The sequence below is a fragment of the Hyperolius riggenbachi genome, chromosome 6 (assembly GCF_040937935.1).
Source record: "Hyperolius riggenbachi isolate aHypRig1 chromosome 6, aHypRig1.pri, whole genome shotgun sequence".
NCBI classification, from domain to species: domain Eukaryota; kingdom Metazoa; phylum Chordata; class Amphibia; order Anura; family Hyperoliidae; genus Hyperolius; species Hyperolius riggenbachi.
The window spans coordinates 21,485,919-21,510,888 of NC_090651.1; the positions used below are offsets into that span (position 1 = coordinate 21,485,919).

The following is a 24,970-nucleotide window of genomic DNA, read 5'->3' on the forward strand; positions in this document are numbered from 1 at the left end:
ATACATCCAATTTTGAGACAATGACTCAACTATTTTACCACCGCCATCTAGCATGAGGGACAACAGTTTTTGAATCCTATGAACAAATTGTATAGGAAACCCTCACACTACATGGAATTGGTAAACTTAGCCAATGATTGGCCAATCAAAGTTAGATGTCTATATCAGGCTTTAAGCAACAGAGAGTGCAAAGCAGGACTTTGCACATTAGGTAGAATTTACTTGTATCACTTTATGCTGGCTTTTGAGAATAATCTTTACTTAAGTTATTTCTGCCTTTGTGAGCCTCCTTCTCTTTGGTCTCTCCTTCAGGAAAGCTAAACGAGGTCACTGTTGGGATTTTCCGTGGAAACCAGCTAAGACTGAAGCACGCATGCATCCGCAAAGCTAAGATCTCTGCCGTGGCCTTCCTCAGGGCCTTCTGCCACCACAAGCTGGTGGAACTGGACGCCACCGGGGTCAACGCCGACATCTCCATCACCGACATCATCCGCGGCCTCAGCAGCAGCAAATGGATCCGAGAGAACCTGCAGTGTCTGATCTTGAACTCCCTGACTCTGTCCCTGGAGGACCCGTACGAACGTTGCTTCAGCAGCCTCTGCGGACTCCGCGCTCTCAGCATCACCAACGTCCTCTTCTATAACGAAGACCTGGCGGATGTGGCTTCCCTTCCCCGCCTGGAAAGCCTAGATATCTCCAACACCTCCGTCACGGATATCACTGCTCTCCTGGGGTGCAAAGACCGCCTGAAGTCCCTCACCATGCACCACCTGAAGTGTCTAAAGATGACCACCACTCAAATCCTGGACGTGATCAGAGAGCTGACGCACCTGAACCACTTGGACATCTCGGACGACAAGCAGTTCACGTCGGACATAGCGTGCCGCCTGCTGGAGCAGAACAACATCCTGCTCAGCCTGGTGTCGCTGGACATTTCTGGCAGGAAACAGGTGACGGACAAGGCGGTGGAGGCCTTCATCACGCAGCGGCCCCACATCCAGTTTGTTGGTCTCCTGGCCACAGAGGCCGGCTACTCGGAGCTCCTCTCCGGAGAAGGGAACGTCAAGGTGGGAATGTCAGACTTCTGACTCTTTCCAGGACACTCGTTTTGCTGATTTCAACTCCTCGTTAAAGGAAAGGACCACTATAGTGAATATTTTTAAATTTAAAATACATGTAAGCATACAGCTAAGAAGTATATTTCTTCCAGAGTAAAATGAGCCATAAATTACTTTTCTCCTATGTTGCTGTCACTTACAGTAGGTAGGGTAAATCTGACAATACCGACAGGATTTTGACTAGCCCATCTCCTCATGGGGGATTTTTTTAATTTTAGAAGCACTTAAGTGAATGGCAGTTGCTCAGTCCAAGTGCCAAAATAGTGTGCAAAGAGTTGGGGGGGGGGGGGCTGCCAGTATCTATAAACAGAAAATAAAATACTAAAAATCCCCAATGAGGAGATGGACTAGTCCGTTTTGTCAGATTTCTAGTACATACTTTAAAGAGAAATTGTGACCAAGAATTGAACTTCATCCCAATCAGTAGATGATACCCCCTTTCCCATGAGAAATCTTTTCCTTTATACAAACTGATCATCGGGGGGCTCTGTATGGCTGATATTGCGGTGAAACCCCTCCCACAGGAAACTGTGAGAACCACGGACCTGGCAGTTTCTTGTCTGTGAACCTCGTTGCATTGTGGGAAATAGCTGTTTACAGCTGTTTCCAACTGCCAAAAAAGCAAGCAGCATCTCCTTCCACTGGCATCACCTGCCAGCAGTAAAAATGTCTAGTTTCATATAAAATTGGGAGAAAAGTCTTTTTACACAAAGGGAAAAAGAAAAAAAACCTTATGATCCTTTTTTGGGGTAATCCACTTTCCCCTATTGAAGCTTCACATATGTAGAAAGGACCTTATTGATGAAAAGATACGGGCTAAAGCTTATCAATGCAAAAATATCAAAACCTTTATTGACACAGACATAAAAAGAGTAAAAAGTTCTCTATTAGAGGTTCCTTGTGGATATATCCAATACAAAATATACAGTACAGACATCGGCTTAATCGTAGAATTAGTGCAAATTTTGCACTCCCACTCTTGCAGCTTGTCAGAATAATCGTTTATCAGCCATTGGGATGGTGTAATCTACATCTGGTTGGCTCAGATGTTTTTGCTTCCTTGGTGTCCTTAAATGTGCATTGTCCACAGTACTGGCAGACAGTGCTCTTTGCAACTTGGCCTGATGAAGGGCCCTCTGTGCCCGAAACGAGCGTGTCGTTGCCTTTTTCAAAATTTGCACTAATTCTACGATTAAGCCGATGTCTGTACTGTATATTTTGTATTGGATATATCCACAAGGAACCTCTAATAGAGAACTTTTTACTCTTTTTATGTCTGTGTCAATAAAGTTTTTGATATTTTTGCATTGATAAGCTTTAGCCCGTATCTTTTTATCAATAAGGTCCTTTCTACATATGTGAAGCAGTAAAAATGTCACCATGTGATAAATGTCAGAATGTAAATCAGGGAGAGGAAAGATTTTACAACGGGCAAACACTGACTAAATTATTTATACATGATTATTGTAAGAATGAAGCAATTTTTGTATTACATTATTTTTACTGGAGTTCCTCTGTGAGTGACAGCAACATAGGAGAAAATTAAATGTATGGCTCATTTTACTTTGGAAGAAACGTACTTCTTATCTGTATGTGTTTATATTTATTTTACAATTTTTCACAATAGTGGTCCTTTCAGGTGCCCATTAACGGTACAATCATTTGAACTATCGCCTATGCGATAGATCGGATTGGGAACCGTTTGATGCTGATCGATGAAAAATGATCATTCTATCGATTGTTCCATTGATCCAAATTCCTGAACGATTATTTTGCTGTGATCAGATTTGTTATTTTCCTCTCCAGTGGTGGGCCCAATCAATTAATTGCATCAATGGTTTGGTTGATCGTTTGAGAAATTGTACCATTAGTGGGTACCTTTACAGACCGTCAAATGTATGCTCATAATTTTGACTTTGTGCACGTTGTATACTAATTCTATGCAAATCTACTTGGTTTGGAATTGGGCCAATCAAACCAATGTTTTTGATTGGTCCAAGTTGCATGAATCTGAATAAAATTAACATCAAAGGACCACTCCAGGTGAAAAAAGTAAACCGTTAAAATCTGGCAGAACAGACAGGTTTTGGACTAGTCCATCTCCTCATGGGGGATTCTCAGGGTTTTCTTTGCTCTTTAAAGCATTTCCAGAACAGCAGTTGGTAAGTCTAACTGACAAAGTAGTGTGCAAGTGAATAGGGAGGCTGGCTGGTATCTCACTATTTTGGCAGCTAAACTGCCGTTCAGGAAATGCTTCTGAAAATAAAGAAAACCCTGAGAACACCCATCAGGACATGGGCTAGTCCAAAACGTGTCAGTTCTGTTGGATTTTAACTGCTTACTTTTTTGCTGGAGTGATCCTTTAAATATCGTCAAGTTGGTCAATCAGGTGCCAATTATTCCACCATGCCTGCAAGCTCCAGTCTGCATACAGTTTGCATTTGCAGCGCTGGAGTTACCGGAATCTCTTTCACCATCTATTAACTAGAGATGGCCCGAACGGTTCGACCCGCCCCCTATGCTACATCATTAGGGTCAACTTTGACCCTGTACATCACAGTCAGCAGGCACATTGTAGCCAATCAGGCTACACTCCCTCCTGGAGCCCCTCCCCCCTTATAAAAGGCAGGCAGCGTCAGGCATTGGACTCGTGTGCCTGCAGTAATTAGAGAAGGGAGAGCTGCTGCAGACTCACATAGGGAAAGCATAGTTAAGCTCTTGTAGGCTTCTTAGCTTACTCCTTGCTGATTCCTATTGCTAAAAAAAAAGCACCCCTCAACAGCCCAGTTAGTCAGTTATATACAGCCCAGTTAGTCAGTCGCAGCTGGCCTTTGGGGTAATTCCTACTGTGCCACTGTCAGGCCCAGCACATTCAGTGACTACCTGTGTGTGTGACAGGCAGCTGCACATTTGTAATCCCATCCCAATCACTGCACCTGTTCACTGTTCAGTGTTTCTACCTACCTACCTACGTGAGCGCACGCATTGTTAATACCACCAGTCATTGCACTTGTTCACGGTACGTGTGTGTGTGTGTGTGTGAGATAGGTGCACATTTGTAATACCCATCACTGCATATACCTACCTGTTGTTCAGTGCACCCACCCACCTACGTGAGCGCACGCAGTGTGATATTTAATACCACCAGTCACTGTACCTGTTCACTGCATCTGTGTGACTGTACATAGTATCAGTCAAGTCAGTGCATACCTTTCACTTCATCCCCCCCCCCCCCCCCCCAAAATGGGCAAAATAGGCAGAGGCAGAGCCAGAGGCAGGCCACCCGGCAGGTCTGTTTGAGGTCGTGCTGTCATGATTTTGTGTGGCCCTGGACCAAAGTACAGTGTTTAGAAGGCGCGTGCCATCAACCCCCAAGATTGTCAGGACGTAGTTGACTATCACAGAACACCTCATTTTCCTCAGCTTCCGCACGGAAGCGTGACATATCTTCCTCCTCCTGCTCTGATTCTTGCACCCCACTTTACACTCAGTCAGCCGCCACCACCAAAGTGCCATTACCCCAGGGCTCAGCAGTGTGGAAATCTTTTTGTGTGTCTGCCTCAGATGAAAGCAATGCCATCTGTACTCTCTGCCACCAAAAATTGAGCCGTGGGAAGACCAAGACCCGCGTAGGGACAACTTCCTTGTTGAAACAAGGCAAGTGGTGTCATCTCTGGCACACAGCGTTGGGTCAAGGGTCCATCTGACCACGTGGTCTGCAAAGCACGGTCAGGCCTGCCCGAAGACTAAGTCAATCCCCACACACAGCATCTCTGCCTGCATGCCGTGTGACTGCCTGCCCCAAGACTAAGTCGCTCCCCACACAGCATCTCTACCTGCAGGCCGCTTGACTGCCTTCTTCGCCACCACCAACAGGATCCAGGACTCCAGGTGGATTCCTGAATTTTTAAGGCCGCTGCCAGAAGCGGCCGCTGTACAAATTTTTCTGGTGTGTGTACGTGCCTGCCTAATTTTTCTGGCTGCACTGCAGCTGCAACAACAAAACAAAAGGCATGTACATGTGCCAATTTCCCTTCCTGATCATTACCTTGCCGCGGTGAAGGGGCTTGCGTATCACAATGAAGCAATTACCGCCGGCTATATGAGTGTCTCTTGGGGTCACACCCACGATAGTAAGGTCGTTGCTTCATTGTGGACAGACCAAATTTGATCAGCTGGACAGTTACTGTTCTGTCATTCAGCTACCTCAGCCCGGCGACCATATGGGCTGGAAAGCCGCCATCACCTGCACTCTGGCCATGGTGCGCACCAGTCCAGCACGGCCATCACTAAACAAACAGCTGTTTGCGGTGCGTTACACAGTGAATTTGGGGTGTCAGTGTGAAGCAAAACTCTAATTACACTCCCTGATTGATGTATACACATGCAAGATGTTTTAAAGCACTTTAGGCCTGCAATTTAGCATGCAATGTGATTTCTGCCCTTAAAACGCTGCTTTGCGTCACATCCAGATTTTTCCCCGGGACATTTGGCGTCTATCCCACTCCCCCATGCAAAAACTCAGGTGTTAGACCCCTTAAACAGCTTTTCCATCACTTTTCTGGCCAGCATAAGTGTTTCTAGTTTTCAAAGTTCACCTCCCCATTGAAGTCTATTGTGGTTCGCAAAAGTTCGCGCGAACCGAACTTTTGCGGAAGTTAGAGTTCGAGGTTCACGATCCGAAAATCAGAGGTTTGAGCCATCTCTAATCTTAACCACAAAACCACAAACCATCTATTAACCACAAAACATGCACTGCTGGTGGGCCTTGAGGACTGGGTTGGGGAGCACTGCGTCTTGAGGACCACAGGCTTACATCCCCCCCCCCCCTCCCCCCTAGTGACCAGGCGATTTTTTTTTAATTTATTTTTTTATTAAAATTCAGCACACTGCAGCTTTAACATCTTCTTGCAAGCGATAAAATATATATATATATGTATATATATATATACACACAGTGGTGTGAAAAACTATTTGCCCCCTTCCTGATTTTTTTATTCTTTTGCATGTTTGTCACACTTAAATGTTTCTGCTCATCAAAAACCGTTAATTATTAGTCAAAGATAACATAACTGAACACAAAATGCAGTTCTAAATGATGGGTATATGTATGTATATATGTATGTGTTACATGTGTATATATATATATATATATATATATATATATATATATATATATATGTATATGTGTATATATATATATATATATATATATATATATATATATATATATATATATATATATATATATGTATATGTATATGTGTATATATATATATATATATATACATACATACATACATACATACATACATACATACATACATACATACATACATACATACATACATACATACATACACCCTTCTCCCCCCCGGGGCTGTGGAGTCGGAGTCGAGGTGTCGGAGCAATTTTGGGTGCCTGGAGTCGGTCGGTGATTTCAGTAAACTGAGGAGTAGGAGTCAGATGATTTTTGTACCGACTTCTCTGACCTGCTCCACCCCCCCCCAAATTGGTCCTACACCAATAAACATACACTACCGTTTACTATCATGGGCATATGACTATGATAGGGATTAGATTGTGAGCCCATCAGAGTGTCAGTTAAGTCAAGACTATCATCTGTACATCGCTGTGCTACACCGCAGTGCTGTACACTTGTGTTTTACCTTTTTTTTTTTTTATTCACAGCCTGCCAGCTACGATTGCGGCTGGCAGGCTGTTCGTGGCCGTCTCCATGTCCACCTGCATGGAATGCACGTGAGTGCGAACGCTCATTCCTAGCTAATCCTCACGATGAGTGAGATGAAGCACCGGTGCGTCCTGGAGGAACAAGAGAGCCACTCTGCGGCAGCCGAGTGGTTAATATAAACACGTAGCGGGAGAAATAAGGAGGCTGCCGTTGGTGAGCGTTTACGTTAAATGCTAGCGAGTGACTGTAAATGTCCATACACAGATCTAATTTTAATCTGTAGGTGACTGCCCAATTTTACCACTGCCATGTAGTATGAGATCATGCCTGCACAGTCTGGTCATTGTATTCAAAATCTGTCAGCCCTCATACTACATGAAGTAGAAATTGGCCAGTCACCTGCAGAGTAAAATTGGATGTGTGTACGGAGCTTTTAAAGGGGAACGTAAGAGGTATACGGAGGCTGCCATATTTATTTCCTTTTAATCAATACAAGTTGCCTGGCAGCCCTGCTGGTCTATTTCTCTGCAGTAGTATCTGAATAACACCAGAAACAAGCATGCAGCTAGTCTTGTCAGATCTGAGTTTAAAGTCTGAAACACCTGATCTGCTGCATGCTTGGTCAGGGGCTATAGTATTAGAGGCAGAGGATCAGCAGGGCTGCCAGGCAACTGGTATTGCTTAAAAGGAAATAAACATGGCAGCCTCCAAATACCTCTCTCTTCAGTTCCCCTTTAAGCTCAACACACACCATGCAATCTTGGTTGTACAGATTTACCAAATCTGTGTAGTATAAGGGTCAACAGATTGAAAATACCTTGAATGATTGATTGGATAAGCTCTTATACTACATGAAAATGGTAAGATTGAACATACAAGTTTGTATGGTGTATGTTAAGCCTTTGTCTTGTGTCCATTATGTTCAGATACTATGGACAATATGTGACTCTTAAGCACCATGGCAATATTTCTGTGGTGCTTAAAGGGAACCAGAGACTAAGCACCCTCATGTTTGTTACCATATATATCAGTGGAAATATTAGAGAAAACACCTACCCTGCTTTCTGTTTCATTCTGCACTGCACAGCCTGCTTCTAATCAGACCTGATAAAATCCCTGACTGAGCATTCAGTCTGGCTTTGCTCAGGAATATTTATAGCTCAGTCTGTGTTCTCTTATGTCTTTTCAAGTCCAAGCCTGCCCCCTGCTGGCTCTGCTCAGGAATCAGTATAGCTGAGTCATTACTGCAAAGCCAGACTGAATGCTCAGTTGGGGATTTTATCAGGGCTGATAACAAGCAGGCTGAGCAGTGAAAGATGAAACAGAGAGCAGGGTAGGTGTTTTCTCTAATGCTCCCACTGATCTATATGGTAAAATATATGAGGGTGCTTCGTCTCTGGTTCCCTTTAAAGAGTCTCTGAAGTCTCCCTAAAATGAGTTTTTTATTTTAAAAACCTCATTACCATTATTGTCCCTCCTAAAACGCCGCATCCCCGCGGCTGAAAACTCCCTCGATCACCCCAAACTCCCAGGATACATCGCGGGCTCCTTCCGCATTGAGGCAGTGCAGCTCTGCCTCTATGTGCGTCATTCTGCCCGGATCTCCACCTCTCCCCCGCCCCCTCAGTCTTTCTTCACTGAGAGGAGTGGGGAGAGGCGGGGATACGCGCTGATTGACGCGCATAGAGGCGGCAGCAAAATCCACGACCAAGAAAGTCGTGGATTTTGCCTGCCGTGTACCCCCTTGAGTTTGGGGTGATCGAGGGGGTTTTCAACAGCGGTTCTGCGGCGTTTTAAGAGAGACCATAATGTTAATGAGGTTTTTAAAATAAAAACCTCATTTTAGGGAGACTTCAGAGTCACATCGGGTGCGGCGGGTTCCTAACCGAGTAACGCACAGCATGCTGTGTATTACTGGACAACAGTTTTGGTGTAGATACGGTATGACCAGCACGTGCAATCACAGTAAATTCCCATGAAGCTTGCGTTTTATTCAGAGATTTGAAAAACATGCCATGCAATACTGTATGGGATGTGCGAGGAAACCGGAGTGCCCGAAGGAAACCCACACAGACTCGGGGGAAACATACAAACTCCTTGCAGATATTGACCTTGCTGGGATTTGAACCGGGGACCCGTCAGAAAGATGGGTCGAATAGATTATTTCCGACAGGTCTGATCTAATTTCAGACCGTTTTTCTGATTGATTTTTTAGAAGTGAGCGATCAATTGTATAAAAGTGGAAAAATGGATCAGAAAAACGATCGGAAATCAGATAGGACCTGACGGAAATGATCTATTCGACCTCTCTGATGGCAAATTGCATGGTATGTACCAGGCATCAGAGCTGTAACCGATCTTTTACTCTGTGATGAGCTTTTCTTGATTTCTCCCTCCATACAGGTGTCGGGCGAGGCCAACCAGACGCAGATCGCGGAGGCGCTGCGGCGCTACAGCGAGCGCTCTTTCTTTGTGCGAGAAGCACTCTTCCACCTGTTCAGTCTGACGCATGTGATGGAGAAAGCCAACCCCGAGATGCTGAAGGTGATGGACGGATCAGACCAGAGAAACATATCGACGCATCAGCTGAATCTCTCTCCTGAACAATTTGTTATGTTATCTTTCAGCTGGTGGTGATCGGCATGAAGAACCACCCGACCAACCTGCCGGTGCAGCTGGCGGCCAGTGCCTGCGTCTTCAACCTGACCAAGCAGGATCTGGCGGCCGGGATGCCGGTGAAACTCCTGGCCGACGTGACGCACCTCCTGCTAGAAGCCATGAAACACTTCCCCAATCACCAGCAGGTGGGAACATGACCACACATACCCTGTATGGTCTGTTTGTAAAAAGGAAAAGATTTCTCATGGGAAGGGGGTATCAGCTACTGATTGGGATGAAGTTCAATTCTTGGTCACGGTTTCTCTTTAAAGGGAACCTGAAGCGAGTAACATTTTTTAAAATAAACACATGACGTAGCTGCAAATGAATATTACAAACTAACCTCACCGTCAGTTCCTTTCAAAAGCTCACCATGTTCTTCTTAAGGGGCCCATACACTCAGCTGATTTTCTGATCGTTCGATTGATCGTTTGCAAATCGGTTGGCCAATCGACCGATCGATGGCCGATTTCGATGGATTTCCATCGAACTAGCTGGGTGGAAAATTTAGGTCGATCTGCTGAGCTTGCTTATCAGTTTGCATTGGCCTTAATGGAAATCTGATGGCAAAAAAAATGCCATCAATCGAATTTCAATAGATTTCAAACTGAAATCTATTGGAATTCTATCCTGGTAAAAAATGTTCTAAAAACACATCAGATAGATCATCAGATGCATTTCTTATCTATCTGCTGCCAATCTGACGAGTGTATAGGCACCTTTACAGTGATCCCTTCCAGTTCTGACAATATTTTGTCAGTACTGAAATATACCAGTTGCTGTCAGTTATATATCAGCAGCTGTCAGTTACAACTGAATGTGTAAGGTAATGTCCATGTTTCACTATGGCTCAGGTGGGTGATATTACAGTGTAACTGTGTGCTGACCAGGAAGCTGTTATGGGGTAATGGCCATTTTTAAAATGGAGGACAGACAATTCCATTGATCACAGTGGACAAACAGGACACGAGAGGAGAAAGAGATTGAGGAGTAGACTACACTGGAGGTAAGTATGACCTGTGTATGGTGATTTTGACTTTTTATTTTCAGTTCAGGTTCTCTTTAAGGACCGTAGGCTTACACCCCCCTAGTGACCAGGCATTTTTTTCTACAATTCAGTGCCCTGCAGCTTTAACTGATCACTGCAGAGCCATACAACTTAGCACACATTTTTCCCCCTTTCACTGCTACCAACAGAGCTTTCTGTTGGTGGCATCTGATTGCTGCTGTCTTTTTTTTTTTTTTTAATGCTATTTATTTATTTTTTATAAAAATGCATATTTTTTAATTTATTTATTCCAAAACCCCCCCTCCCCCCCCCCCCCTCCTCAGCCTATGAGAGTGGATCGCTGTCCCCAGTACGGCGAGGTGGCGGTTGTAGTGTGTGTGTGTGTGTGTGCATAGGCTTTGGTGTGCATGCGCACAGGCTTTGGGCGGCAGTACGATTTGCACAGAGAGTTGGCATTCGTATTGAAGGCAGCGGTTGTAGTGTGTATGCGCAGGCTTTTGCACAGGCATGGGCGGTGGGGGTGTTCATGTTGTGGGCAGTGGTTGTAGTGTGTGCGCTCAGGCTTTTGGTGTGCAAGCGCACAGGCATGGGCGGTGGTGATGTTAATGTTGTAGGAAGCGGCTGTAGTGTGCATGCGCACAAGCATGGGCGGCGGTAAGCTTAATGCGGAGGTGGCATTCATGTTGCAGGTGGCAGTTGTTGTGTGCACGCTCAGGTGCTTCATTTAGTTTAAAAGGTTATTTGCGATACTTTTGAGAATCTCAGGTTTAGTGGTATAATGGACGGAGGAACTACAGGGAGTGCAGAATTATTAGGCAAGTTGTATTTTTGGGGAATAATTTAATTATTGAACAACCATGTTCTCAATGAACCCAAAAAACTCATTAATATCAATGCTGAATATCTTTGAAAGAAGTTTTTAGTTTTAGCTATTTTAGGGGGATATCTGTGTGTGCAGGTGACTATTACTGTGCATAATTATTAGGCAAATTAACAAAAAACAAACATATACCCATTTCAATTATTTATTTTTACCAGTGAAACCAATATAACATCTCAACATTCACAAATATACATTTCTGACATTCAAAAACAAAACAAAAACAAATCAGTGACCAATATAGCCACCTTTCTTTGCAAGGACACTCAAAAGCCTGCCATCCATGGATTCTGTCAGTGTTTTGATTTGTTCACCATCAACATTGTGTGCAGCAGCAACCACAGCCTCCCAGACACTGTTCAGAGAGGTGTACTGTTTTCCCTCCTTGTAAATCTCACATTTTATGATGGACCACAGGTTCTCAATGGGGTTCAGATCTGGTGAACAAGGAGGCCATGTCATTAGTTTTTCTTCTTTTATACCCTTTCTTGCCAGCCACGCTGTGGAGTACTTGGACGCGTGTGATGGAGCATTGTCCTGCATGAAAATCATGTTTTTCTTAAAGGATGCAGACTTCTTCCTGTACCACTGCTTGAAGAAGGTGTCTTCCAGAAACTGGCAGTAGGACTGGGAGTTGAGCTTGTCTCCATCCTCAACCCGAAAAGGCCCCACAAGCTCATCTTTGATGATACCAGCCCAAACCAGTACTCCACCTCCACCTTGCTGGCGTCTGAGTCGGACTGGAGCTCTCTGCCCTTTACCAATCCAGCCACGAGCCCATTCATCTGGCCCATCAAGACTCACTCTCATTTCGTCAGTCCATAAAACCTTAGAAAAATCAGTCTTGAGATATTTCTTGGCCCAGTCTTGACGTTTCAGCTTGTGTGTCTTGTTCAGTGGTGGTCGTCTTTCAGCCTTTCTTACCTTGGCCATGTCTCTGAGTATTGCACACCTTGTGCTTTTGGGCACTCCAGTGATGTTGCAGCTCTGAAATATGGCCAAACTGGTGGCAAGTGGCATCTTGGCAGCTGCTTGCTTGACTTTTCTCAGTTCATCATGGGCAGTTATTTTGCGCCTTGGTTTTTCCACACGCTTCTTACGACCCTGTTGACTATTTTGAATGAAACGCTTGATTGTTCGATGATCACGCTTCAGAAGCTTTGCCATTTTAAGAGTGCTGCATCCCTCTGCAAGATATCTCAGTATTTTTGACTTTTCTGAGCCTGTCAAGTCCTTCTTTTGACCCATTTTGCCAAAGGAAAGGAAGTTGCCTAATAATTATGCACACCTGATATAGGGTGTTGATGTCTTTAGACCACACCCCTTCTCATTACAGAGATGCACATCACCTAATATGCTTAATTGGTAGTAGGCTTTCGAGCCTATACAGCTTGGAGTAAGACAACATGCATAAAGAGGATGATGTGGTCAAAATACTCATTTGCCTAATAATTCTGCACTCCCTGTAAATGTTAGTAATGCACAGGGGCTTCATAATTTGCAGGGTCGTGTAAATGACACATTGCTAAAATTAAAACATGGCAAAGACCCATGATTGCAGGAAAATACCATAATGAATAAAATTGCTATTTTGTTTTACAATAATCATTTATAGTTTATTTAGTCAGTGTTTGCCCATTGTGAAATCTTTCCTCGCCATGATTTACGTTCTGAAATTTATCACAGGTGCTGACAACTTTAGTCCTGCCGGGTGATCTGTACGGAATGTTTTTTTACTGAGAGTTCTGTAGCCAGTAGAAATAATACCTGGTCTACCAGAATGCTGTGGGAGGAGAATTCCGCATAGCTAAACAACCTAGGCTAAGCATCACTGGGAGGGCGGGTCTATATATTAATATAGAAATACAGAGGGGCTGCAGCACACAACAGGAAAACAGTGACGGGGGCTCTTGGTTACGCTTTAATGCGCTTAAGCTCACCAACTGCGCCAAAGTGTCCCCAATCTGGTAGTCCTACTCTAACCAGGCAAAAATGCCAGTTTTTTATAAGCAGTCTAGTGGGAACTAATCCAAAAACCCAAGAGTCAACTAAATGGGAGAAAAGGAAATTAAAAACACCTTACCTTTCACTAGCTACCAAATGAACTCTCTGAACATGTGCAGCGCACTCATTTATATGCTTAACTGTGCTAGAGATGGATGTGGCTATGCACGCTCACAGGGGAAAATTATAAATAAATACCAAGGGATGAGCAGCACAAACCAAATTTTATGCAATTCTATGCAGAGCATGCATGCAGCCTGGAGATCAGGCGCGGAGCTAGGGGGGTCGGGGTAGGACAAGTGCCCCGGGGCGCCGGGTCCCCAAGGGCGCCCAGCTGAGCTTCGGGTTTTTTTTTTGTTGCGGGGCTGAGGGGAGCAGCACAGAGAAGAGAGAGAGCTGTGCGGACGGTGGGGAAGGGGGGCCATCTCCCCCCTCCTTCCCTCACTTTAGGTGCTCTCTCTCTCTCCCTCGCTGTCCCCTCCAATGTCTGTCCGGTGGCTGGCAGCGGCAGGCGGAACTCACCTCCGTCACGCTCCAGCGCCGCGTCGGAACACCGGCCGGAAGTTCGGGTGCGCAGCCGCTGCTCTGGTCTGGACCAGACCAGAGTAGCGGCAGATCCATCCGGCGCTGCGACGAGACGGAGGTAAGTTCCGCCCGCCGCTGCCAGCCACCGGACAGACATTGGAGGGGACAGCGAGGGAGAGAGAGCAGCTCTTCCTCTTCTCTGCGCTGCTCCCCTCCTGCTGGGGAGGGGGACACCTGGCTACCTACTCTGGGCACCTATACCTCTGGCTACCTACTCTGGGCACATATACCCCTGGCTACTGGCTACCTACTCTGGGCACATATACCCCTGGCGACCTACTCTGGGCATATATACCCCTGCCTACATATATTGGGCACATATACCCCTAACTACATATACTGGGCATATACCCCTGGCTACCTACTCTGGCCACATATAACCCTGGCTACCTACTCTGGGCACATATACCCCTGCCTACATATAATGGGCACATATACCCCTAACTACATATACTGGGCATATACCCCTGGCTACCTACTCTGGGCACATATACCCCTGGCTACCTACTCTGGGCACATATACCCCTGCCTACATATATTGGGCACATATACCCCTAACTACATATACTGGGCATATACCCCTGGCTACCTACCCTGGGCACCTATACCCCTGGCTACCTACTCTGGGCACCTATACCCCTGGCTACCTACTCTGGGCACCTATACCCCTGGCTACCTACTCTGGGCACCTATACCCCTGGCTACCTACTCTGGGCACATATACCCCTGGCTACCTACTCTGGGCACATATACCCCTGGCTACCTACTCTGGGCACATATACCCCTGGCTACCTACTCTGGGCACATATACCCCTGCCTACATATACTGGGCATATATACCCCTGGCTGCATATACTGGGCATATATACCCCTGGCTACATATACTGGGCATATATACCCCCTGGCTATGTGGACTGGGCATATATACCCCCTGGCTACATATACTGGGCATATATACCCCTGGCTACATATACTGGGCATATATACCCCCTGGCTACGTGGACTGGGCATATATACCCCCTGGCTACTTATACTGGGCATATATACCCCTGGCTACATATACTGGGCATATATACCCCTGGCTACATATACTGGGCATATATACCCCCTGGCTACATATACTTGGCATATATACCCCTGGCTACATATACTGGGAATATATACCCCTGCCTATATATACTGGGCATATATACCCCCTGCCTACATATATTGGGCATATATACCCCTGGCTACATATACTGGGCATATATACCCCCTGGCTACGTGGACTGGGCATATATACCCCCTGGCTACATATACTGGGCATATATACCCCTGGCTACATATACTGGGCACATATACGCCTGACTATATATACTGGGCACATATTATTCTCCTGGCTACATATACTGGGCATATATACCACTGGCTACATATACTGGGCACATATACCTCTGGCTACATATACTGGGCACACATACCCCTGCCTACATATACTGGGCACATATACCCCTGGCTAACTGTTCTGTGGACATCTCTACCCCTGGCTACCTGTTCTGGGGACATCTATACTGCTGGCCACCTATTCTGGGGACAACTATAGACCTGGGGCTACCTATTTTTGGGGAACCACGTCAGATTGAGTGTATTTTGGAGAACTGCTGCCAGGTGAGAGGTGTCTACCATATTAAGGGGGCATTCTACCTATTTATGTGAAATGCTGTCTATTTATGTGACTCATGACTGCTGAATTTGTCTTTTTGGGGGCCTCATGGTTACTGAATTTGTCTTGTTGGGGGCCTCATGATTTGTTGGGGGCCTCAAGATCGCTGAATTTGTCTTGTTGGGGGCCTCATGATTGCTAAATTTGTCTTGTTGGGGGCCTCATGATTGCTGAGTTGGTTATGTTGGGGGCCTCATGATTGCTGAATTTGTCTTGGAACATGCTGGAAGGTACATACTGAGGGAGGGTGGGTGAGCGTGAGCCTGCTAACCTCCATATACATTTGGCTCCACCCATAACCACGCCCACATTTATTATGTGACCACGCCCCTTTTTGGCGCGGCGCGCGCAACCTTGACTTTGGGGGGGCGCATTAATAGTCTTTGCCCCCGGGCGCTGAAAATCCTAGCTACGCCTCTGCTGGAGATCCCCAAACTCCATAAGATATTACAGAGGGGCTGCAGCACACAACAGGAAAGCAGTGACAGGGGCTCTTGGTTACGCTTTAACTTCCGGTTTCGCCGTCACCGGCCGACAGGCATGGGAACGCGAGTGATTGTTTGCGTTCCCAGCCTGTATATCGCCCCCTATGCTGCTATTGCGGCCAGGAGGTCGCAATAGCAGCATAGGGGGCGATATACAGGCTGGGAACGCGAAGAATCACTCGTGTTCCCGTGCCTGTCGGCCGCTGACGGCGAAACCGGAAGTCGTCGCCGGCGGGTCCAGAAGCATCGGACCGAAACTGCGAGGGCACCGATCGTCTGCAGGGGGCTGAGGGAAGCCCCAGGTGAGTTCATCTCATTTTTTTTTTTTTGCCTTTATGTTCACTTTAAGCTCACCAACTGCGCCAAAGTGTCCCCAATCTGGTGAGTCCTACTCTACCATGCAAAATGCCAGTATATATTAATATAGAGCAATATATAGATACAGGAAGTGTTTCTGATGCTGAAACCAGGAAAATTACCATAAAAGTGGGTATCGTAAATAATTTACTACATTCTACTATATGTCACTACAGGGCCTCTTTAATAGTGTGACACCTGTGCTGCAGAGTATTCCTGTTGGCGGTCTCGCTGCTCGGATTGGAGTTGTTTGACGGATAGTTTTATTTAGAACAAACTCTCAGAGAGACGGCATATCTCTCAGCACAGCGCTGCATAAGTTACACATTGACTCTCTCTGTTCCGTCATTCAGCTTCCTGATTGGAAAGTCCTGAAAATTTAATGTATTTTCTGAAGGGAAACGCACTGTGATTTATTACTTAGAAATATTTTTCATTTTGATGCGACTTCCACATGCGGTTTATTTGCATCCTATTTTATTGGTACAAATCAGTTTGGTGCCAAAAATCATTAAAGGGAACCTAAACTGAGAGGGATATGGATGCTTCCCTTTAAACAATACCAGTTGCCTGGCAGTCGTGCTGATCTCTTTGGCTGCAGTAGTGGCTGAATCACACACCTGAAACAATCATGCAGCTAATCCAGTCTGACTTCAGTCAGCGCACCTGATCTGCATGCTTGTTCAGGGGCTGTGGCTAAAAGCATTAGAGACACAGGATCAGCAGGAGAGTCAGGCAACTTGTATTATTTTAAAAGGAAAAATCCATATCCTTCTTAGTTTAGCATGACATTAATTCTTAAGAGGAATCAAAAATAAAAACTTTTTTTTTTTTAGGCTTCAGAGTCTCTTTAACCCCCTTGCCGTTCCAATTCTGACGGCAAGGGGGCAGCGCAGCACTTTTTTAAAAATTTTTTAAATCATGTAGCGAGCCCAGGGCTCGCTACATGATAGCCGCTGACAAGCGGCATCCCCCTACCCACTCCGATCGCCTTCAGCAATCAGAGTAAGCAGGACATCCCGTTCAGAACGGGAATTCCTGCTGGGCTTCCCCGGTCACCGTGACGTCACCGACGTCATGGATGTCAGGACGTCACAGGGAATCCCGATCCACCCCTCTGCACTGCCTGGCACTGATTGGCCAGGCTGTGCAAGGGGTCTGGAGGGGGGGGGGGGCGGCGCGGCGGGTAGCGGCGATCGGCGGCGATTGGAATATGCACGCAGCTAGCAAAGTGCTTGCTGCGTGCGGTAAAAAATTTTTTTTGAAAATCGGTGCAGCGGGGCCGGAGAAATCCTTCTGCGCAGGTTACCGTGAGCTGAGCTCGGGATAACCGGCAAGAAGTTGAAGGACACATCTGAGCAATATTAAAAAACAAGCTTCCTCCAGCCCCTGGTAGCCAAGATGTCCCTCGCCGCAGCTCTGGTGTCCCAGGGTCCCCTCCGTTGCAGATGCCGAGCTCGCTAGGTCAGCATCTGCCCCTTCAGGAGCACGCGGTCGCACCGCTTGCAGTCGCGCTACAGTGGCCGGGAGCTTTCTGCACAGGTGAGTATCAAAACACTAGGCCATGTGAACAAGATCACAAGCTGTGCGGCCACTCCGGTCACGCAGGCGCAGAAGACGTTGACCTGGCATGGTGACATCTGCAACGGAGGTTACCCCGGGACATGAGAGCTGCGGCGAGAGACACATAGGCTGCCAGGGGCTGGAGGAAGCCCTGGGTGAGTAGAACTTTTTATTTTGCTCAGACATTCCCTTTAATATTGCAGAGCCACAATAATCCAACATGCATACAGACTGTTTCGGATTGGTTGATCCTCATCAGTGCATGGTATGGATTAATGTGGCTCTATGGAGTAGGGCTTGTAACACCGAGAGGTACAGACTAACCAGCAAGCTCATGGTGACCCAGAACTCATTGGAGTGTGTGAGGAGCTACAAAGAGCCAATAAGCCCTCCTACTAAAATGTTATACCTTTAGACTATACTATTTAAACCAGCTCATTTGGCACCAATAATAATGCTATGGTTAAAAATCACATTTAGCCCTTTACGGAGTCTGATGTGAACATTAGGGGATCTGAAGTGAGAGGTATATGGAGGCTGACATGTTTATTTCCTTTAAGGGCCTTTTTCCACTACATGCAGATTGGATGCAGATTGGATGCAGAAAAACTGACTCCAATGAATGCCTATGGGAAAATCTGCATCAGAAAAATCGCATTTAGTGTAAACCGGCCCATAGGAATTCATTGGAGTGAGTTTTTCTGCATCCATTCTGCGTGTAGTGGAAACTGGCCCTTAAACAATACCATTTGCCTGGCAGCCCTGCTGATCCTCTGCCTCTAAGTTCTCTTTTACACTATACACTGAAAACTGGTGCATGTCAACTTTCTATAACAGTGCATTGTGAAAAAAGTTTCAGTTAAAACACATATAATGTGAACTGGGATATAGGGAAACATGAGCATTACCTTGCACATCAGTTGTCTGTTCAGTTATCACTGACAGCAAATTATTTAGTTTAAAAGGACCTTAATAATTTTAGTCATAGACCCTGAACAAGCATGCAGGTCAGATGTTTCTGACTGAAGTCTGACTGGATTAGCTACATGCGTGTTTCCGGTGTGTGATTCTGACACTACTGCAATCAAATAGATCAGCAGGACAGCCAGGCAACAGGGATTGTGTAACAGGAAATAAATATTGCAGCCTCCATATACCCCTTGCTTCAGGTTCCTGACCTGTATCTGCGTGATTCTATGCATTGCACTGCAGGCAGATCTATGTCGATGTACGATAGGTTCTTAATAATGTGCTCAGTAAGTGTATGCAGTACTGAGAGTTATTCTGTTTTGTGTTTTTAGCTGCAGAAGAACTGCCTCCTCTCCCTGTGCAGCGACAGAATCCTGCAGGACGTCCCATTCAACAGGTATTTCATCACCTTTATTTACTGCCAGTCCTGGCAAAGACCAGCACCAGCCACAGATCTGAATATGCCGTCTGATACCTCAGTAATCACAGTACCCTTATCTTCGCTTTTTGTGTCAGATGAGGCTTCTGCAGTTAAAAATCCTAAAAAGTAGCATAACAAGTTTTGCTTCTGTGAGCTGAATTTATGCTGATAGGATGATCGTTTTCTGTCTGTTTGGAGTACAAAGGTGCAGAGTAAAGAATTTAAAGAGACACTGAAGCGAAAAAAAAATTATGATATTATGATTTGTATGTGCAGTACAGCTAAGAAATAAAACATTAAGATCAGATACATCAGTGTAATTGTTTTCAGTACAGGAAGAGTTGAGAAACTCCAGTTGTTATCTCTATGCAAACAAGCCATTAAGCTCTCTGACTAAAGGTCCGTACACACGCCGGACTTTAGGCAACAACGGGTCCGTCGTTGCCTCCCGCTGGGTGGGCGTGCCAGCGACAGTCCGGCGTGTGTACGCTCTGTCGTCAGACTGATACGGCTGTTTCTGAGCGATCCGCCCGGCGGATCGCTCAGAAACAGCCGTATCAGTCTGACGACAGAGCGTACACACGCCAGACTGTCGCTGGCACGCCCACCCAGCGGGAGGCAACGACGGACCCGTCGTTGCCTAAAGTCCGGCGTGTGTACGGACCTTAAGTTAGTCGTGGAGAGGGCTGTTATGTGACTTTTATTATCTCAACTGTTCCTGGACTATTTACTTTTTCTCTTCTAGAGGAGAGGTCATTACTTCACAGACTGCTCTGAAAGAATCATTTTGAATGCTGAGTGTTGTGTAATCTGCACATATTATAGAATAATGCAATGTTAGAAAAAACACTATATACCTGAAAATAAAAGTATGAGAATATTTTCTTTGCTGCTAATCTTCTAGAAATTATTCATATTCGTATTTTTTTTTCCGCTTCAGTGTCTCTTTAAAGAGGAATTCCAGTGAAAATAATGTAATAAAAAGTGCCTCATTTTACAGTAATTATATATAAATGAATTAGTCAGTGTTTGCCCATTGTAAAATCTTTCCTCTCCCTGATTTACATCCTGACATTTATCACATGGTGACATTTTTACTGCTGGAAGGTGATGTCAGTGGAAGGAGATGCTGCTTGCTTTTTTTGGCAGTTGGAAACAGCTGTAAACAGCTATTTTCCACAATGCAACAAGGTTCACAGACAGGAAACTGTCAGGAGGGCCATGGTCCTGACATCACACTGTGGGAGGGGTTTCACCACAATATCAGCCATACAGACCCCCCTGATGATCAGTTTGTGAAAAGGAATACATTTCTCACGGGAAAGGGGGTATCGGCTACTGATTGGGATGAAGTTCAATTCTTGGTTACGGTTTCTCTTTAAAGGGAACCTTATCTGATTAGAAGAAAAAAAGGGTTTAACATACCTGGGGCATCTACTGGTCCCCTGAAAATGTCCTGTGCCTGCACCAGGACAAACCAATCTTCCAGTCCCGCTCCGCGGCCTAGTTTCATTTTTGGCGACAGGCCAGTCGATTGCCACTGCACCTGCGGAGGATTCGTTTGTCACGGTGCGGACACGGGACATGTTTTGTTTTCAATCAGTTAAGGTTCCCTTTAAAGGATACCCGAGGTGACAAGTGACATAATGAGATAGACATGTGTATGTACAGTGCCAAGTGCACTAATAACTATGCTGTGTTCCTTTTTTTCTTTCTCTGCCCGAAAGAGTTAAATATCAGGTATATAAGTGGCTGACTCAGTCCTGACCCAGACAGGAAGTGACTACAGCGTGACCCTCACTGATAAGAAATTCCAACTATAAAACACTTTCCTAGCAGAAAATGGCTTCTGAGAGCAGGAAAGAGATAAAAAGGGCCAATAGTTCATAGATTTTAGCTCTGGCATACTCCAATGAATGTGTCATTGAGCAAAAACAAGAACACAGTTAAAACTTAAAAAGTAGATTTAAACATAAAATAAAACTGTGGAATATCTTATAAAGTTATTTTTAGGAGAAGAAAGATAGATACAATCGTTTATTTCATCAGTATATTTTCGCCTCGGGTGTCCTTTAACCACTTGAGGACCGCTGTGTTAAACCCCCCTAGTGACCAGGCCATTTTTTATTAAATAGGCCACTGCAGCTTTAAGGGCTCGCTGCAGGGCCGTACAACTCAGCACACAAGTGATCCCCCCCTTTCTCCCCGCCAACAGAGCTTTCTGTTGGTGAAGTCTGATCGCTCCCCCCATGTTTATTTTTATTTTATTTTTTTTATACAAATATTTTTATTATTATTTTTTTTTATTAAAAAAAGTATTTCTTTAAATATTTTTCCTCCCTCCCCCAGTCAGCCTATCACCGCCGATCGCTTCTGTGTCCCCCAGGGGGACAGTCATGTCACACGGCTGTCCCCAGTACAGCGCTACCTTAGAAGGCAGCGATGTACTACCCTATTAGACAGCGGTTTCACCGTCTAACAGTCTCCAAGCGGCGATCGCTGCTGGGAGACTAGGCGGAGCTCTGCGCTCCGCCTTCCAAGCAGGAGATGCTTCTCCTGCTAGCCCCATAGAAGGCCGTTCACGCCAATGGGCGTGAAGCGGTCCTGGGGCTGCCGCACTGCTCACGCCAATTGGCGTGGAGCAGTCGGCAACAGGTTAAAAAAGTGCTAGTAAGAGTTATTGGGTTTACTTTCACTTTCTGCTGGAGCTTTAGCAGTCACTGAATTGTTCCATACTGATCTCTGCATGTTGTTCTGAGATTGCTCTTTTACATCCAGGTGCAGGAAATAAGGATTCATTTATAGCTGGGAGCTTCAGGGCCTCTTCAAAACAAAAATGAGACTGGGATTCCAAAGTAGTCCTATTCAGCATTATTTCAATAGATACATGTTTGTATTTTTTTTTATTGTTTTCACTTTTGCTTGACTTAAAGAGGAACTCCAATGAAAATAATGTAATAAAAAAAAGTGCTTAATTTTTACAATAATTATGTATAAATGATTTAGTCAGTGTTTGACCATTGTACAATCATTCCTCTCCCTGATTTACATTCTGACATTTATCATTGGTGACATTTTGACTGCTGGCAGGTGATGTCAGTGGAGGGAGATGCTGCTTGCTTTTTTTTGCAGTTAGAAACAGCTGTAAACAGCTTTTTCTCACAATGCAATGAGGTTCACAGACCGGAAACTGCCAGGATCGTGGTCCTCATAGTTTCCTGTGGGAGGGGTTTCACCACAATATCAGCCATACAGCGCCCCCTGATGATCCGTTTGTGAAAAGGAATAGATTTCTCATGGGTATCAGCTACTGATGAAGTTAAATTCTTGGTCATGGTTTCTCTTTAGGGAACCTGAGGTGAGACATATGAGAGACTAAAATATTTATTTCCTTTTAAACAATGCACATTGCCTGGCTGTCCTGCTGGTCATCTGTCTCTAATACTTTTAGCCAGAGACCCTGAACAAGCATACAGATCAGGTGTTTCTGACTGAAATCTGATTGATTTAGCTACATGCTTGTTTCAGATTGCGATTCAGACACTACTGATGCATGAAAGAGCAGCAGGACAGCCAGGAAATGTGCATTTTTTAAAAGGAAATAAATATGGCAACTTCCATACGTCTCACCTCGGGTTCCTCTTAAAGAAAGTCTGAAAAAAAAAAGTCTGAAAAGAACACTAAAAGTCAAAATAAGCATACACAAGTCATACTTACCTCCTGTGTAGTCTACTCCTCGGTGTCTTTCTCCTCTCCCGCGTTTTGTTTGGTCACGGTGATCAAGGGAATTTTCCGTCCTCCATTTTGAAAATGACCATTACCCATAACAGCTTTCTGGTCAGCACACAGTTAAACTGTAACATCGCCCACTTGAGCCATAGGGAAACATGGACATTACCTGGTACATCAGTTTTCCTCTCAGCTATAACTGACAGCAACTGATATATTTCAGATCTGACAAAATACTGTCAGAACTGGAAGGGGTTATGGTCAGAAGAAAATGGTGAGCTTCTGAGAGGAACTGATGGCAAGGTAACTATGCAATGTTCATTTGAAGTTACCTCGTGTTTATTTTAAATATTTTTACTCAGTACAGGTTCTCTTTAAAGGTCACCTGTTAAAGAGACTCTGAAGTCTCAAAAAAAACATGTTTTTACTTAAAGAAAACCTGAATTGAAAATGAAAAGTCAAAATAACCATACACAAGTCATACTTACCCCCTGTGTAGTCTACTCCTCAATCTCTTTCTCCTTTCCCGCGTTCTGTTTGTCCTCTGTGATCAAGGGAATTCTCCGTCCTCCATTTTGAAAATGGCCATTACCCCATAACAGCTTCCTAGTCAGCACACTGTTAAACTGTAACATCGCCCACTTGAGCCATAGGGAAACATAGACATTACTTGGCACATCAGTTGTCCTCTCAGCTACAACTGACAGCAACTGATAAATAACTGACAGCAACTGATATATTTCAGTTCTGACAACATGTTGTCAGAACTGGAAGGGATCATTGTCAGAAGAAAATGGTGCACTTCTGAGAGGAACTGACGGTGAGGTAACTATGTAATGTTCGTTTGAAGTTACCTCGTGTTTATTTTAAATAATTTTACTCAGTACAGGTTCCCTTTAAGTAACTTGATAAGCACTAATGCCTTACCTAAAACTCTGCATCCCCGCGACTGATATCACTATTAAACCCCCTGAAATCATTGGGGGGAGGTTTGCGCAGCGCTTGCAGTAGAGGCAGAGCTTTAGCCAGTAGCTCTGCCTCTACTCCCGTCAATCGGCACTGATCGCCACCTCTCCCCACCCCTCAGTCTTCTTTTACTGAGAGGGGCGGGGGAGAGGCGGCGATTAGCGCTGATTGACGAGAATGGAGGCAGAGCTGCCTCCACAGAGACTTCAGAGTCTCAGGTAGTCAGCAGTAACCATATTGGTGGTTTCAGAATCCCTTCTCTAGCCAGTGCTGGTATGTATTGATCATGTGATGACCATGTGACGGTGAACTGTGTCTCTGTGGCTTTGCAGGTTCGATGCGGCGAAGCTGGTGATGCAGTGGTTGTGTAATCACGAGGACCAGAACATGCAGAGGATGGCCGTAGCCATTATCTCCATCCTGGCGGCCAAGGTCTGTATGCACCCGTCTGTGTGTCTGTGTGCAGCCTGTTACTCCAAGATGAAATAAACATCATCAGTAGGGATGGATGGAAAATGTCCAATTCCAATTATCGATTCCGCAGATTTCTGGATTTCCGATTTCCAAGAAGTCTTTTTGTCTGCTTTTTTGTATTCTTTGATTGGCTGAATACTTCCGAATTGACTCGGCCTTCTCTGATTGGTCCACTGCTCCCGAGTTCTGTAATTGGGCTAAAATTACCAAGTTGCAGTACTGCGGTATTTACGCAGAGATCCGAGTTCCTGTTGGAAATGTCGATTTCTGATCGTAAGTGCAGAAATTTCAATTCCGCGAAATCCGAATAATAAAATCCCTAATTATCAGTTTTGTGAAAGAATTTGACAGAACTCTA

At 45.1% G+C, this 24,970-nt stretch overlaps 1 protein-coding gene across 1 annotated transcript in view; it reads left to right on the plus strand.

Moving 5' to 3' along the window:
* Nucleotides 1-24,970, plus strand: part of ZYG11B (zyg-11 family member B, cell cycle regulator) — a 52,787-nt gene that overhangs the window by 13,375 nt on the left and 14,442 nt on the right. Inside the window, exons 3-7 of the mRNA XM_068238981.1 lie at nucleotides 313-1,067; nucleotides 9,214-9,354; nucleotides 9,438-9,614; nucleotides 19,355-19,419; nucleotides 24,471-24,570. Of these exons, the coding sequence (XP_068095082.1) occupies nucleotides 313-1,067; nucleotides 9,214-9,354; nucleotides 9,438-9,614; nucleotides 19,355-19,419; nucleotides 24,471-24,570 (1,238 nt within the window). The remainder of the gene's footprint in view (nucleotides 1-312; nucleotides 1,068-9,213; nucleotides 9,355-9,437; nucleotides 9,615-19,354; nucleotides 19,420-24,470; nucleotides 24,571-24,970) is intronic.